The sequence below is a fragment of the Limanda limanda genome, chromosome 10 (genome assembly GCF_963576545.1).
Source record: "Limanda limanda chromosome 10, fLimLim1.1, whole genome shotgun sequence".
NCBI classification, from domain to species: domain Eukaryota; kingdom Metazoa; phylum Chordata; class Actinopteri; order Pleuronectiformes; family Pleuronectidae; genus Limanda; species Limanda limanda.
Genome location: NC_083645.1, coordinates 25,943,291 through 25,957,445, shown reverse-complemented (window position 1 = coordinate 25,957,445; position 14,155 = coordinate 25,943,291). Strand labels below are relative to the sequence as shown.

The 14,155-nt window shown below is 42.7% G+C and overlaps 1 protein-coding gene across 1 annotated transcript in view; it reads right to left on the bottom strand.

Moving 5' to 3' along the window:
* Positions 1-1,162: 1,162 nt before the first annotated feature.
* LOC133011940 (polycomb group RING finger protein 3) overlaps positions 1,163-14,155 on the bottom strand; it is a 46,640-nt gene continuing 33,647 nt past the window's right edge. Inside the window, exons 4-10 of the mRNA XM_061079880.1 lie at positions 12,889-12,985; positions 10,612-10,667; positions 10,198-10,305; positions 7,470-7,558; positions 4,366-4,503; positions 2,430-2,510; positions 1,163-1,374 (exon numbers count right to left, since the gene is read on the bottom strand). Of these exons, the coding sequence (XP_060935863.1) occupies positions 1,327-1,374; positions 2,430-2,510; positions 4,366-4,503; positions 7,470-7,558; positions 10,198-10,305; positions 10,612-10,667; positions 12,889-12,985 (617 nt within the window). The 3' untranslated portion in view covers positions 1,163-1,326. The remainder of the gene's footprint in view (positions 1,375-2,429; positions 2,511-4,365; positions 4,504-7,469; positions 7,559-10,197; positions 10,306-10,611; positions 10,668-12,888; positions 12,986-14,155) is intronic.

Genomic DNA, 14,155 nt, shown 5'->3' with positions numbered 1-14,155 from the left:
AGGTCTGAATGATGCGAAATCCAAATAAGATCCAGAACGAAACCAGTAGAATGAACTGGTTTACACACACACCAGTGTTGAGTCATCGGTGAGAAAGGGATTTGTTGATGATGAGCAAATGAACAATAACTGAACTCTACAGGAGGCCGGTGAGATGAGGAGCACGGGAGGGGGGGGTGGATGGGAAGCTTTCTGCTTGTTCGCCCTAAAGTCTCGTAACACACACACACACACGCACACACACACTCGCACACACACGCACACTGCAAGGGACTTGATATTTGTCTCGTGTCTGTGTCAGACAACATAAAGATGCATTTATATATTTTTGATACTGATAGTGAGTCTGTCTTTTTTAAATTCCTCATTTTTAAACCTCTGGACACTTTTCTTTTTATTTGCCCGACATATAGATAGCTCTTCTGGGATCCACTCTTTTCTTTTTAACAGTCTAAAGTCTCTCTTACTCTCTTCAATCTCTCTCTCTCTCTCTCTCTCTCTCTGTAATGACATTTTATGTACAATATCGGTATATAGAACATAAATTACTACACAACAAAAATGTTTTAGCCTATTCACAATTGACAATCATCAAGAACCCATTAGCAAAATTAGACAAAGCCAACGAAATGAAATGGAAAAGGAAAAAAAAGAATTCTGAGACAATTTTACTTGAAATCGATGCCTGTTATAAATCTTCCATAAACTTTCTGTGCTCCCCAGACGTGTCAAGTGGATTGTGACAGGAAATAAGAAAAATTAAAAAACAGAAACCTTGTTTTTATATATAAAAGAAATCGTCCTCCTCTCCGTTCAGTCTTCGTCTCGGGAGGATGAAATCTGCACGGAGCTCAAAAACCCACGGGATCCAGACATCTTGTTTGTGTGTAAACAGAGCACCAGTAGTGTCTTGGTTCAATGTGTCTCTTCTGTACAAAAGTATAAATATATGCTTTCTCTCAATTTTTTTTTTCTTTTTTTCCATTTTGTTCACATATCAAGGATGTAGCGGACAAAAAAACAAACAAAAAATGGTTGTTGTAGTTCCTTAAAAAAAAACACGAGTGTTGCAGAGTCTGTGCTGGAGGTTTTTCCAGTTCGGTGGTTGTGTGTTTGTTCCCAACGTTCGCTCCCCCGTTTGCTGGCTTATGCTGATTCATGTTTTTTTTTTTTTTTTACTGTCGGGCGTTTTGCTTGGTGTTGGTTGATCGTCTTTGCATAAATAAAAAAAAAAATTAAAAAAGACGGCACAGTCTGCAGTCACCGGACCTGAAATTAAAAATATTTAAAAAAAAAGGAAAGAAACAACCGTTGTGTCCGTTTTCGCTACAGCAGATCCATCTTGGGTCTGTAGTGGAGCAGGAGGGGGGATTTCTGTGTGACACAAACACATGGAGCCGGTTAGCTTTAGCTTGTTAGCTTTAACCTTTACAGGACATTGCACTGTTAGTGTCATGTCAATAATACGAGTCAACAGGAAACGTCAACCAGGGACCAGTTTCATAAAGTCTTTGAATCAATACTCATACTTCAGATTACATGATTAGAACTAATTTAACATCTTCAATTTGATGCCACATTATATACTTTACAAGTTGCATTCCATTCCTGCAGTGGTGTATAAAGTACTTGAAAGCCATACTTGAGTAAAAGTACAGATATCTTAACTGAAAGCGACTTCGGTAAAAGTAGAAGTCACCCGTCAGAAAATGACTTGAGTAAAAGTCTTAAAGTAGCTCATATTAAAAGTACTTAAGTATCAAAAGTATCTGGTGTTGAAATGTACTTAAGTATCAAAAGTAAAAGTACAAGTACCAAACTGAACATTTTTAACAACAATATGAATATAATGTAAAAAAAATGTACCCTAGATGAGAGAGAGAGAGAGAGAGAGAGAGAGAGAGAGAGAGAGAGAGAGAGAGAGAGACAACCTCCGCTGCTCAAGTAACGAGCCAGTTTGAGAATGTAAGTAGAAAGAAGTAAGTACACATATTTTTGTTCAAATGTAACGAGTAAAAGTAAAAAGTCGTCAGGAAAAGAAATACTCAAGTAAAGTACAGATATGTGAAAAATCTACTTAAGTACAGAATCAAAGTATTTCTACCTTGTTACTTCCCACCACTGCATTCCTGTATCTGTATATATATTCTCCGTATGTGATTTATGTATGTATGTCAGTGCGGTGTTTAAGTGTTAACTGTATAAGCTACTGGATGATCTGAATTTCCCTCGGGATTAATAAAGTATCCATCTATCTATCTATCTATCTATCTATCTATCTATCTATCTATCTATCTATCTATCTATCTATCTATCTATCTATCTATCTATCTATCTATCTATCTATCTATCTATCTATCTATCTATCTATCTATCTATCTATCTATCTATCTATCTATCTATCTAAATCAGTCTTTCTTGAGAGTTACCTTAAATCTCCATCTTGTCACGACGACAAATTTCAATGTGTGGTCCTTCCCCAAGATTTCCTCATTGCATAAAATGTCCAGCTGTAAAAAGAGAAAAAGAGCAAATGACTGAAACATTTCTGAACATCAGAGTTTGAAGTTTTCACTCAAATGAAATGAGACGTGTGCATCTGAGCCGACGTGATGCAGAGATAAACCTCCACCTCCTGTCCTCTCTTCTCTCACTATTCAGCCTGAGTTATAACCTCTCTGAGGAAGAGGAGTCTGGTGGGAGCAGACTTCGACTTGGAGCGGCCCCCCGGCCCCCCCGTGCAGCATCAGGGAGGCGAACACGGGAGTTCAATACCGAACACGGGGGCCCGGCTCGCCAAATCTACCTCTCCTCCTGTGAAGTCAACATTGATATTCTGCCGAGCAGCGCCTGGCATCTGCGTCTGCCGATCAATATACTGAGAGACAGGCAGAGGAGGGGAAGGTGGGGGGGTGAAGGCCTGAGACAAACTACTGCCACAGCATCACCTACTGGCCGCCACTGGAAGGACGTGTCAGCCTCTTTATCAGCACGGAAACAGCCGGTTTGTGATCAGAAAGATACGAAACAATCCACTTTAATCCTGAAAGTCACAGAGCAGCTGAGTCCAAACAACAGAGGAAACAAAACATCCACCAACAGTGAATCGGCAAAAAGTGAAAAGATACTGGTTTTACTTTTCTTCTGTTGATAGGAAAGTGAAGCTCTTTAGATTTCCAGCACAAAACAAACAATCTAAAGCTGAAACTAAATTGTGAGAAGCATTTTTCATCATTTTCTAACACTACAGAAATAATACTTCAATAAACCAAAGGACAGATGAACCCAAAATGAAAGTAATCATCAATCGCAGGCCTTTTTACTACAGACAGAGATTTACTGTACGTTGTATTTGAATCAGTCAGTTGCTTCAGACGCTCTCAGGAGCTTTTCCATCAATTTTACCATCGACAATCACTGGGGACGTTGTGTTGAGCTTTATATAAATATGTTATTTTGGTAGTTTGGGGCGTTTCTTCCGTTCACTCGTGTGTTTCTCGATGCGTTCGCTTCCTGTGAGAACATTTAGATGTATGACGGGATCACAACGTGTTCACAGACACAGGAAATGAGTAAATGGCCCAACTGTTCTCTGACAAAGCCACTTATTGTAAAGCTCGGCGCAGAAACGGGTTTGAACAACAACTTTCCATAGTCAATAGATAGCACAACAATGGCTGGTGCTGGCGGGGGGGCGGCGATATAATGGAGCCGTCCCACTCATCTCTGTGACAGCCAGAGAAAAACCACAACAAAAAACCAAGAGAGGCAGAAAATAGAAAAACGGGAGGAGAGAAGGCGGCTGTGATGAATATTCTCAGCATCTCAGAAAAATCCATCTGTCAAATTATCGCCCACCTTCCCCCCCTGTTGCTCTGAACAGAGGGGGGGGGGACAATAAATAGAAAAGTTGCCACATCTAGATTTCACAAAGACCTGATATCTGCAAATTAAAACCAACACAAAGAACCTGTGTGTGTCAGTGTCTCCGCTGACCATCGTGTCATCTCCTGTGATTACATTCAACTTCCTGGTAAACAAGGACCAGCTGGTGCTTTTAATACGAGTTAAAACAAAACGCTAAAGAATTAAGAGATTTGTTCCAAATTGCTACAAATCCACTTCAGGGGAACAAAGCACTTTTCTCTTTTCTTCAGAGAGCGTGGATCACTTCACTACATCACTTTGTTTCGGCTCAGGAATCAGGACGAATGAAAAGAGCGAACAAAAGTCACACAAAGCTGATCAGCGGATCATTTCTACACTTTCATATCTCGTGTAATTCTTATCAAAGTTTGAGTAAGGCAGCAAACGTTCAGTGATCGAGCTGTGGTTCTCTCCTCTGGAGCGTGTTGTTGTCTCTACCTCATTAAACGATGTCAGGTTAAGCTTTTTGGCGATGAACTTCTTGAGGTGCAGGACCGTGGCTTGAGCCGAGCAGCGGATCCACTTGCGCTTCAGACCTCGGAGCTTGCTGCTGTTGCACTCCAAGCAGATGCTGACCTGCGGAGAGGAGAAACACAAACAGTGGAGAAGAGGATGAACGAATGTACGAGAAGGAAGAATCAGCAGAACACAAGAACCTGATTGGAATGATTGGTCGTGTTTATTACAGCCACAGACGCTTTCTTTTTCCTAGATAACTTTATTTATGAACGGCTATCGGGACATAAAGACAGTTTCAGACACCTGTTACCAAACCTGCCTTTAAGCTAAATTGCATCGGAGGAGCAGATCAGCAGAAGGGACAGTACCATTGATATTATAACTCTGCTCGTTTCAAACAAGAGAAACACAAACGGTGAAGAAGAGGATGAACGAACGTATGAAGCGGAAGAATCAGCAAAACACAAGAACCTGATTGGAATGATTGGTCGTGTTTATTACAGACACAGGCTTTTTCCTGGATAACTTTATTTATAAATAGCTATCGGGAAATAAAGACGGTTTCAGAAACAACTTAGAAAATCTGCCTTTAAGCTAAATTCGTCTCTTTTTAAGCCATTCTTGCATCCGAGGAGCAGATCAGCAGTAAGAACAGTTATCCTTAATATTATAACTCTGCTCATTTCGTGTATGTATCATAAGAATAGACTGAATGACGGTTTTCTGCTTTTCCCCTTCACATCTCACTGAACCAGTTGTGTCTCTTTGTCTTTGGCTTCTGTCATTTGACCCCCCACTGGTCCCCTCCCCCCCATGTGGTGACACGCTAGTTGGTTCTGGCCGCCGCCGGCTGCAGGAGCCGGGTTGCATCACCACCACCGAGTCCTCTGCCGCTCTCTCTTCAAACAGGAAGAGCCAACATTACTCTGGTTTCTGCTTACACCCTGGAAACCCCATCACTGGTCTTTGATTAGAACTGGCAGCGCTGGAACGTGTCTCTGTTTCCACCAGCGCTGGCAATCAGCGAGGCTCATCATGTGGAATGAAAGTCTCCGTGGTGATCTGGACTCCGCTATGGCAGCCCGAGAGGCAGCTCCTCACATTGCTGAACATTAACGACCTCTTTATGTCGCCCAGGAGTTACACACACACTTACGTATGTGACTGATGCAAGAGTGAGGCGTATAGAGAGAAAACATCATATATGGCTTTATGGTGCCACGCAGAGAAGACACGATTTCTCATCACCGAGTCACGGACGCGTGCAGACGTCTTTTTGTTGTGTTTCTTTGTGTGTCTCTCTGAGCAGCAGCAGCTTCTCTCTCTCTCCGTGCCAGTGTTGAATTTGATAAATGAGGCTTCGAGCATTTGGAGACGAGATTAATAATTCAGAGCCGAGCCGTGTTCTCTGATTCTTCCTCTTTAGGACCCAAAATAGCTGTGGTTCATCAAATTTTACACATCGGGAACATCTCATGAACATTAGATGAGAATCTGAATGTGACCCTAGCCCTCAGGATTCATCCCTCCATCCCAGAATAATCACTTCTGAAACTGCACTGTTTCATGCTTTGCTGATGATGGAAATATCTCTGAGTGATTGTGGCTGTTGTTGTCGTTCGCTGTGTGTCACTGCTTTCATTAGCTCTCTGTGGCCCTGCTGCACCCCCCAAGGTTACTGTTAATGTAACTGTGAATCCCTGGATCCTTTCCCCTGAACCTTCCTCTTCTTCTTCATCATGACGCCTGTACTCCATTACCTTTTGTTTATTTTTGCAGCTGAATAGATTTGCTTCTTCCAAACAGCTCCTTTCTCATAAAGATAACCTTCAGCATCAGTTTGGGAATCTAACACTAAATATAGGACGTCTGCAGTAAATAAATAAATCTCTATCTCCTCTTTGGCTGGAGAACAAACAGAACAACACACCAGGTTCTCTAGAGACGGACTGTAAAGAGTAAATAAGGAATCTTGGATTCCTCGGCTCGCTCCCTCCTCGGTATTAGACACGGCTGCATTCAGCTCACACAGGCGGCTGGATCAGATATTCAGAGAGCATTCTGCACCGGCGCTGAATCTCCAAAGGTCAGGATCCTCACCCTCACCAGGGGCGGCCTGTCTTCAGCGCCTGGCAGTGACGAGCGGCTCCGCCCGACACCACCGGGTCGTTCCTACGTCTAAACTCAGCAGCCAAAATGGCACAAGGACACTTTCCCTCCCCCTGTGCAACATTAGGGGAAGAAGATCTGTCTTCCCGGTGTCGTCTGTCCAGCACAACAATCACTCGGCTCCCTCTGCATTATTGATACCTCTTTTGCCGAGCTTGAGATTGTGCCAGAATACAAATGAAATCAGGAAATATCCATTCTGAATGCCTCCGGTGGACGGTGGACCCAGACACTAAATGAATAAATCCAAATTAAAGAGCCACAGAAACCAAAGACAAAGGAAACCTGTAATTGTGAAGCAGACTGGTGAATCACACTGAGGCCGCTTTTATAAAAGCAATTATTGAAATGCAGGCTTTTAAAAAAAAGGTAATTGTCCCGACAATTATCAGCAACAGTATTTTTCTCACTTGTGCTTTTGTTCCTGACAGCTCGCTCTGCAACCCGTCATTACTTTAAAGCGTTTGCTGCTTCCAAGTCGTTTTAGGAGACAAACTCTTTTTGCACAGCCTCTGAATTCTAATGTGAAAGCACCTGTTCACCTCTGTAACATAATCATCATGTTCCTTTTCATGTTATCTAACCATGCAGATACTTACACTGTCAATTATCCTGCCTCCATATGAATAAAATGAGGGATGTGATTATGTTTGTGTCGCTCACTTCACCTAAAGTCCTGATATTTCACTCAGAAAACAAAGACTTTAAACGTCACCACTTCACGACCTGATTGTGAAGTTTTGAGTTCTACTCCATAAAAAGATTGATGATTGATAGACCACAAAATCTAAAACACCAACTTCTCTTTCCTCACACTTCCTAACTTTGAACTATGAATTAAGCAAACCTAAACTTTATCTTAGTTTATAAAAGACCAGCTGCCGAGGGGAGAGAACAGCAGCAGCATCACTCACCTGCTCGTCGCTACGGTGATAGTCGTTGTCCTCCTCTGGTTTCTCCTCTCCCGCCTCCTTGTGGGCGGTGTCCTCTGATTTAGCATCGCCTGTTCAGGAGGAGGAGAAGAAGAAGAAGTGTTCAGCGCCGTGTTCTCGGTTCTGAATCACAACAAAACACTTGGTCCCCAGAGAAAGGGAGACAGACAGATCTAAACCTGCAAACTGTAAACATGTCAAAGTAAAAAACTGAAGACAATCATTCAATCGGTGGATGATTCTTGGACAATTTGTCTGAGTTGAAATCGAGCCTTGTTGGACGATGGGGGGAAACAGACATGTTTGTCTCTGTGCAGGTCTGTAACAGCCCGAGCCTGTCGGAGTGTAAAGCGCCTCCGAGGCCCGTTTATGAGACAATCACATGTGTGAGGGTGTCACAACAGCCGTTAAGTGAATCAGCTGCAGTCTGAGCACGTTTCTGGAACACAGGGACTTCTAATCAGGAGAAACCCCTCAGTCATCCTCCATGTTGATGAGCCTGTGGGGGGGCGAGGTTCCTCTGGTTGTGACACACGGGTTTTTCTCAGGGAAATGGAGACAGACACTCTGGGCCACTGAGGCTAATGTGTTCAGAGCATGAAAGCTACTGCTCCTGTTTAATGATACACAAAGTAAAGCCTGAGGTGCTGGAGGAGAACTGGTGTTTAAAGGCCGGGGGTGACTTTCTTAATTGGCTTTTATGAGCTGGTGTCACAGACAATTTTTAAAGTGAGGTTTATGAAAGGTCCTGTCTTCACCCACGTGGTCCGGCTTCCTCGTTTGTGCACGTTAACCCATCTGTCAGTCGCCTAAACATCTTTTAAAAACACCTCATAACAGGAGCTGCTGCTAAATCGTCCCGAGCAGGCGTGGCTCTATGTGCTGGGTTTTATCGTTGGCCGTGATATTGTAGTATTGAATTGTTTCATACGAGATGTATTTATCCGAGTCAAAACCGAGGCGCTGGGACAAAATTGCTGCTCAGATGTGTATTGCTTTTCTGTAAACTTTACAAAGAGAAGAGAAATTCAGTGTCTTCTCCTCAAGTGTGTGTGTCTGTCTGTGTGTGTGTGTGTGATAACGGACAGTTCACTGCTCAGACTGTAGATGTGATTGTGCTCAACCCTCTGTGACCATTTTCCATTTGGACTAACTGTCACCAATTCTGCAGGGTATTACCGGGAGAGGCCTGAGCTTGCTTTGGTGTCTCTGCGGTGATTGTCTCCAGAGTCGGCTTCTCTGATTGCTTATCAAGGGGGGGGCGGGGGGGGGTGCTCTTGTTGTTGTGTCTCACCTTCAAACAACCCCAGAGTATCTCACCCGTCGTTGTCCCTAAATAGACACGACGGCATCAGGTAATGATGTCGCTCGAGTTCAGGGATTTCTCTTCTTCTTCTTCTTCTTCTTTGTTTCATTCAGTTTAACAATCGAGTTTGGGTTTGAAACAGTCGAGCGCTGGCGGGTTTGTGATTGATGGGATCTCGTATACAATCAGGTCCGCAGAGGGACGGACAATAACATTTTCCAGGGAGGCGTCTTTGGGGGTAAACCATCCGTTTGTGTGTGGGAGTTTATATATTGTCAGGAAAGAGGAAGGCGCCGCGGCCTCGTCTTCCTCCATCTTCTTCACTAAGTGCTCGTGAAACCGAGCAATTTGGAGAAAATGAGTCTCGTGCGCTGACGGAAGTTTTTTGATTCGCCGGTGACAAACGATGCTTATAAAGGAAACTGTGTTTGCACTCAAAGAAGAAGTGAACGGAGCTCCGATTTACAGAACGTCTGGTGCCTGCAGTGATTCAGTCTCACCCATTAACGTCAGGGCGCTATCATTGGTTGAGTGATGGGTCTATGGTGCAAACTACACCATGTGTTGTCTTTGTGTGCAGCAACAGCAGGATGGCGCTTATGAGTTGACTCAAAGACTCAATAGAAACTGTTTGAACTACTCCTATGACATCGTATATTTTGCCGCTGCTGTTCCACATATTTAAAATGGTCTAAATAAGATATATCACTCAATAAACAGTATCTTGTGTAGAAAGCAGTCCCATAAACAACTGTGATTATTGTTTTTCTTGTCAAACGTTTGCTTTTTAGCACAAACGCAAACGATGGAGAAATGCAATTCCACAGTTCCTGGGTCTCCACCTCTGTTTGCATTAAATGATCCGTGAAATGTATTTGTGTATGAACATGAATGTGTGTTTGAGCATATGTCAGTGCGTGTGCGTGTGTGTGTGTGTGTTTGTATCTGTGTGTGGCTGTAAACTTGACTTCAAGTGGAAGCTGGAGAGCATTTCCACTTCCATTTGAGCCTTAATTACCAAAATCAGAGAAGGGATTAAGCGAGCGATTAGGCCTGCCAGCACGACGGCCCTCTGGGCGCAGTCACACCAGCACTCGCTAGCTAACTGGTTCGGAAAAGAACCACAAGCTCCTTCTGACTGGTTAAACTGCCTTCGTCTCTACTACTTAATGGTTCCCACTGTTACTGGTCATCCCTCTGATGTTACTTATGCTCACAGCTCCATTCTTCACAGAGTACAGTGAACCAGTGAACCTGTAAATGAACACTCCCAGTGGATTTACAGTATTTAGTCCACAAAGTAGAAATGTGCAGATTTTCTAATGTGTGGTTGTGTAACATTTTCACAGCAGTTCCTCCCTGACAGTGCTGGGAGGTGTGAACACTGGGCGTCGCCAATCGTACCATTGCGCTGATCTAGATGAGTCTTCATGTTGCAAAGTTCCCCTTTAATGTCTCCGGGCACTTCCATCCCCAACTTCTGATAGAAATCTCTCTGCTTCTTTATCTCCGCTGCAAAAGAGAAGAAGAAACAGAAAGAAGTGAGACAAGGGGGCGACTGTTTCTCGAGGTCACCGCTGTTGCCAGGCTTCTGAAGTTCACTGGAGTGTGTGTGTGAGTGTGTGAGAGTGTGTGTGTATGTGCGTTCGTATGTGTGAACACTGAAACTGTTCCATCACAGATGCTTGGCCCATCCAGGATAGCAAGAATATTCTATTATAATGTATTTATGCATTTCTTAACGATGCAAACTAACATTTTAAGTGTATTAGATGGACCCACTCAGTGTTACATTACAAAGAAACACACAACACTCACCCTCTTGAAGTCCCGGTACCAACTTGTAGACAATGTCTTGCATTGTTCTGTCATGGCTGAAGAGAACAAGGAAAGGGTTAGTTAGTATAATCGCTTATAATCAATATAAATACATATTTATTTTAGTTATCATCCTTAATATATCCTTATATGTAGTGATAACCTTGATACCCAGGATCCCTTTTGATTTAAAACAGTTTCAATAGATTAGTAAAGACAGAAAAAGACTAAATCTGCTTCATTACATTATTATATATTATATTTTTTGAGACTTTCCTTCTTGTAAATGAGGTCCAGATTATATTTATGCCTCTAAATGCAACAACCTGAGGAGAAATAATTCGTCAGAAATGAACGGCTGCACTAAAAAGTTTGGAAAGTCGAATATAATAAATGAATCACAACTTCCCAAACGCTGAGAGCTTTTTCTGAAGGTGTCATTTATGCAGAGAATTCAAGTGACACCCGCCCTCGGAGGCCGCGCTGCAGCATATGCTGCGTCACTCAGTGTTAGAGACTTTTTCCCTGTCTGGCCACGCAGGTGACGCAGGTGCACAGTGGGGGGGGGGCTCCGGGCGCCGTCACCCTGACACACAGGGACACGCACACGCTGGGTTCGCTTCGGTTCTACGGAGGAGAAACCTCCAGAAGAATGTGACAGGTTCATCACCCCTGCTGTTCGCTGGGAGAGAGACTGAATCTGAGGCAGTATGATGGTGAGGCTCCAGATACACAGCAGACCACTGCCCCCTGGTGAGCAAACACTGCAACACAAAGCTGAACCAAAAGCTGAGGCTGTCTTAACCTGCTGGTAAACCTTCTGTACTCAGGCTTCAATCAGGAATTAATTTAGTCCTTATTGATCCAACTCTGTTTGTTGTATTCTGTCCTCTCTCGGGCGTCGCTCCAGGAAACAGATTCCAATCAGGTGACGACTTTTATCAAGTTAAATAAATGTTGTAATGAACAAAAGGACTTCGACACAAAAGGTTCTTAAAAAGATTAAAGGTTAAAAAGGGCGACATTTCATGTTTCTTTCAATATAAGTAGAACTGAGAAGAGCTCAGAGCAAAATCTAAATCTGTGCATCTGCCTCCTGATCTGCATCCACACCAAACTTTAACGGTTTCTTCTGACACCCATCCCTGCATTTAGTTTGGCGAATATCAGTTTGGTTATTCTGACAGCAAATATACCAACAAAGAAACAGACACAGTGGAAAATATAACCTCCTAATGATTAAGTTCATTATAGAAATGGATGCAGGTATTCTGAACCTGGGGATTGGGGCTCGTCAGAGGGTCACAGATATGAAACTGATAAGAAAAGAAAACTATCAGCCCCAGAACAGCAGGATATTCTTTGTAAGTATTTTGATATATTTTACGTTTAATTCTGTGAAGACGTTATAGTGAAAACTAGAAGCTACACTTGACAGAACAAGTAGAGGGACGACTTTTGCTCGTCTGAGTTTGACTTTAGTTTGAAGAGCACTTGGGGATAACGACCTGCTTCAGTCACCTGTTGAGTGTTTTGTCCTCACGTCTCTTGTGATGTCTCCCATCAGCTCGAGGGGGGGAAAGAAAAGCAGCTGTGCAAAGAGCTAATGTGTTCTGAATGGAGCAATTCCAGGGAAACAATGAGTCTGCAGACAGCACAGTTTAGGAGGTAATGACTTAATTGCTGGTGCAGATGAGCTTTGTGTTTCGTATTAATCAGACGTTGATGGCTGAGCGCTCCAGAGGAGGTTCGAGCCTCGTGATCCCTCACGCTGCAGGATGTCACCTGGCAGAGCCGACTCCCCAAACAACAAGGGAAGGACTTTTCTAAATGAGACTTCTTCACTTCAACCTGAGGAGTTAATCAGTGTTGGTGTAGAAGGTTCTGGAAAAGCTCTACAGTTGATAACCTGCAGTAAATGGCTCAAGTTGTCTTCTTATTGTTTGCACTTCTACAACCTGCATACACTATTTCTTTAACACTAATTTACTCAGTGAATCGTGTAGTGTCCTTTGAAGAAACACACAGAAGTAGAGACCACCCTGAGCACGGTGACCACAGAGGTGCAGGGTCTGTGTTTCCTGTCCAGAGGAAAAGGTCACGGCCATGAGCACTTTGCTGTGTGGTAGTTTTCTGGCAGGGAGCTGGTGACGCCCCCAGAGGCACAAGTGGCTCTCTACACACTGATGTCAACATGTCGGTTTGTGGTTGTGTGCATGCAAGGGTGTGCATGTGTGTGCACTTAGGGAGTGTGTGTGTTGAGGGTCTCTCACTCACCCGATGTACTGCAGTGGATGGCTCTGATGAATAACAATCCTACACGTGGGGCACGTGTTGTTTTCTTCCAGATATTTCACTAGACAACTTCTACAAACTGGAGACACACAGACACACACACACATGGTTACTACACATGTTTAAATCAAGCGATGAACAATATTGTTTATTTAGTTCAGACAGTTGTATTGAAATGACAAATATTGTAAACGTGAAACTGTGACTAAACTAAAATATAATCCTGAAAATCTTCTGTTTACTAATGTTGATTGAAATCACAACTGGCAACTTGAGAATGAAATCACACGTCGGACTTTTTCCAAACATTAATACAGCTGAAGAAACAGACACACACGGCTCTTATTGTCATATATGATATAGTTGTTTATATGCTGTGGACAGAATTTAGCTTGTTGACATAAGCACGTCAGGGATATGTCATGAGAGTCTTGATGTCTTTTATTTGTGTTGAGTTGAATATTGTTAGTCTTATTAATTTATTTCCAAACGGATGCAAAATCGTGGCTGCAACTAACATCTCTATTCATCACTTGAATTATCAAATATACTGTTACTGTAAATCAATCAATAGTTTGTAGTCTGTAAACCTAGTCTATATAACTTCTCAAGAGCAGAAATCAATATCTCCAAATTGTTGTGTCACAGATATGAAACTGATAACAAACTGACAACAATTTGAATCCCAGAATAATTGAGCTTGAAATGATATAAAGGAGAGAAACAGTAAAAGCTCATGTGTGAGAAGTTGAAAGAAGCAGATGTTGAAGATAAATCAAGTGTTTCATAACAAGTTTGATTTAATGAATCAGCTAATCGTTTGTTTCAGTTACACAAATCCTACACAAACAGAAAGGAAGTGATTAGAAGAGGAACAGAAAGGAAAGTTTGACCCCTGTGATGATGTAATGATGAACCAGTGAAACAGTTTATACTCAAGATAATTGATTTCTCACCGGTGAATCCCTTTGTATGCACAATAAGACCCTCATCTGTGGGGGAGAAGCGCCATCGAGTGGACATGCGAGGTACTACACTGTATGGGTTCACGTCACAATCTGGCCTGCAGCTGAACGAGTCAACTGGTTTGACCTTTGTGATATTGATACTTGTCTTTAATAGAGGAAAGCGACTTGCTGCAGGTCGGTCAGATGTTAATCAATAAAGAAAAACACATGAATTCCTTAAATAAGCTGCTACTCCAGCTGACGTTGGCCGCTCTTAAATTATTTGCTTGGTCCAAATCTCA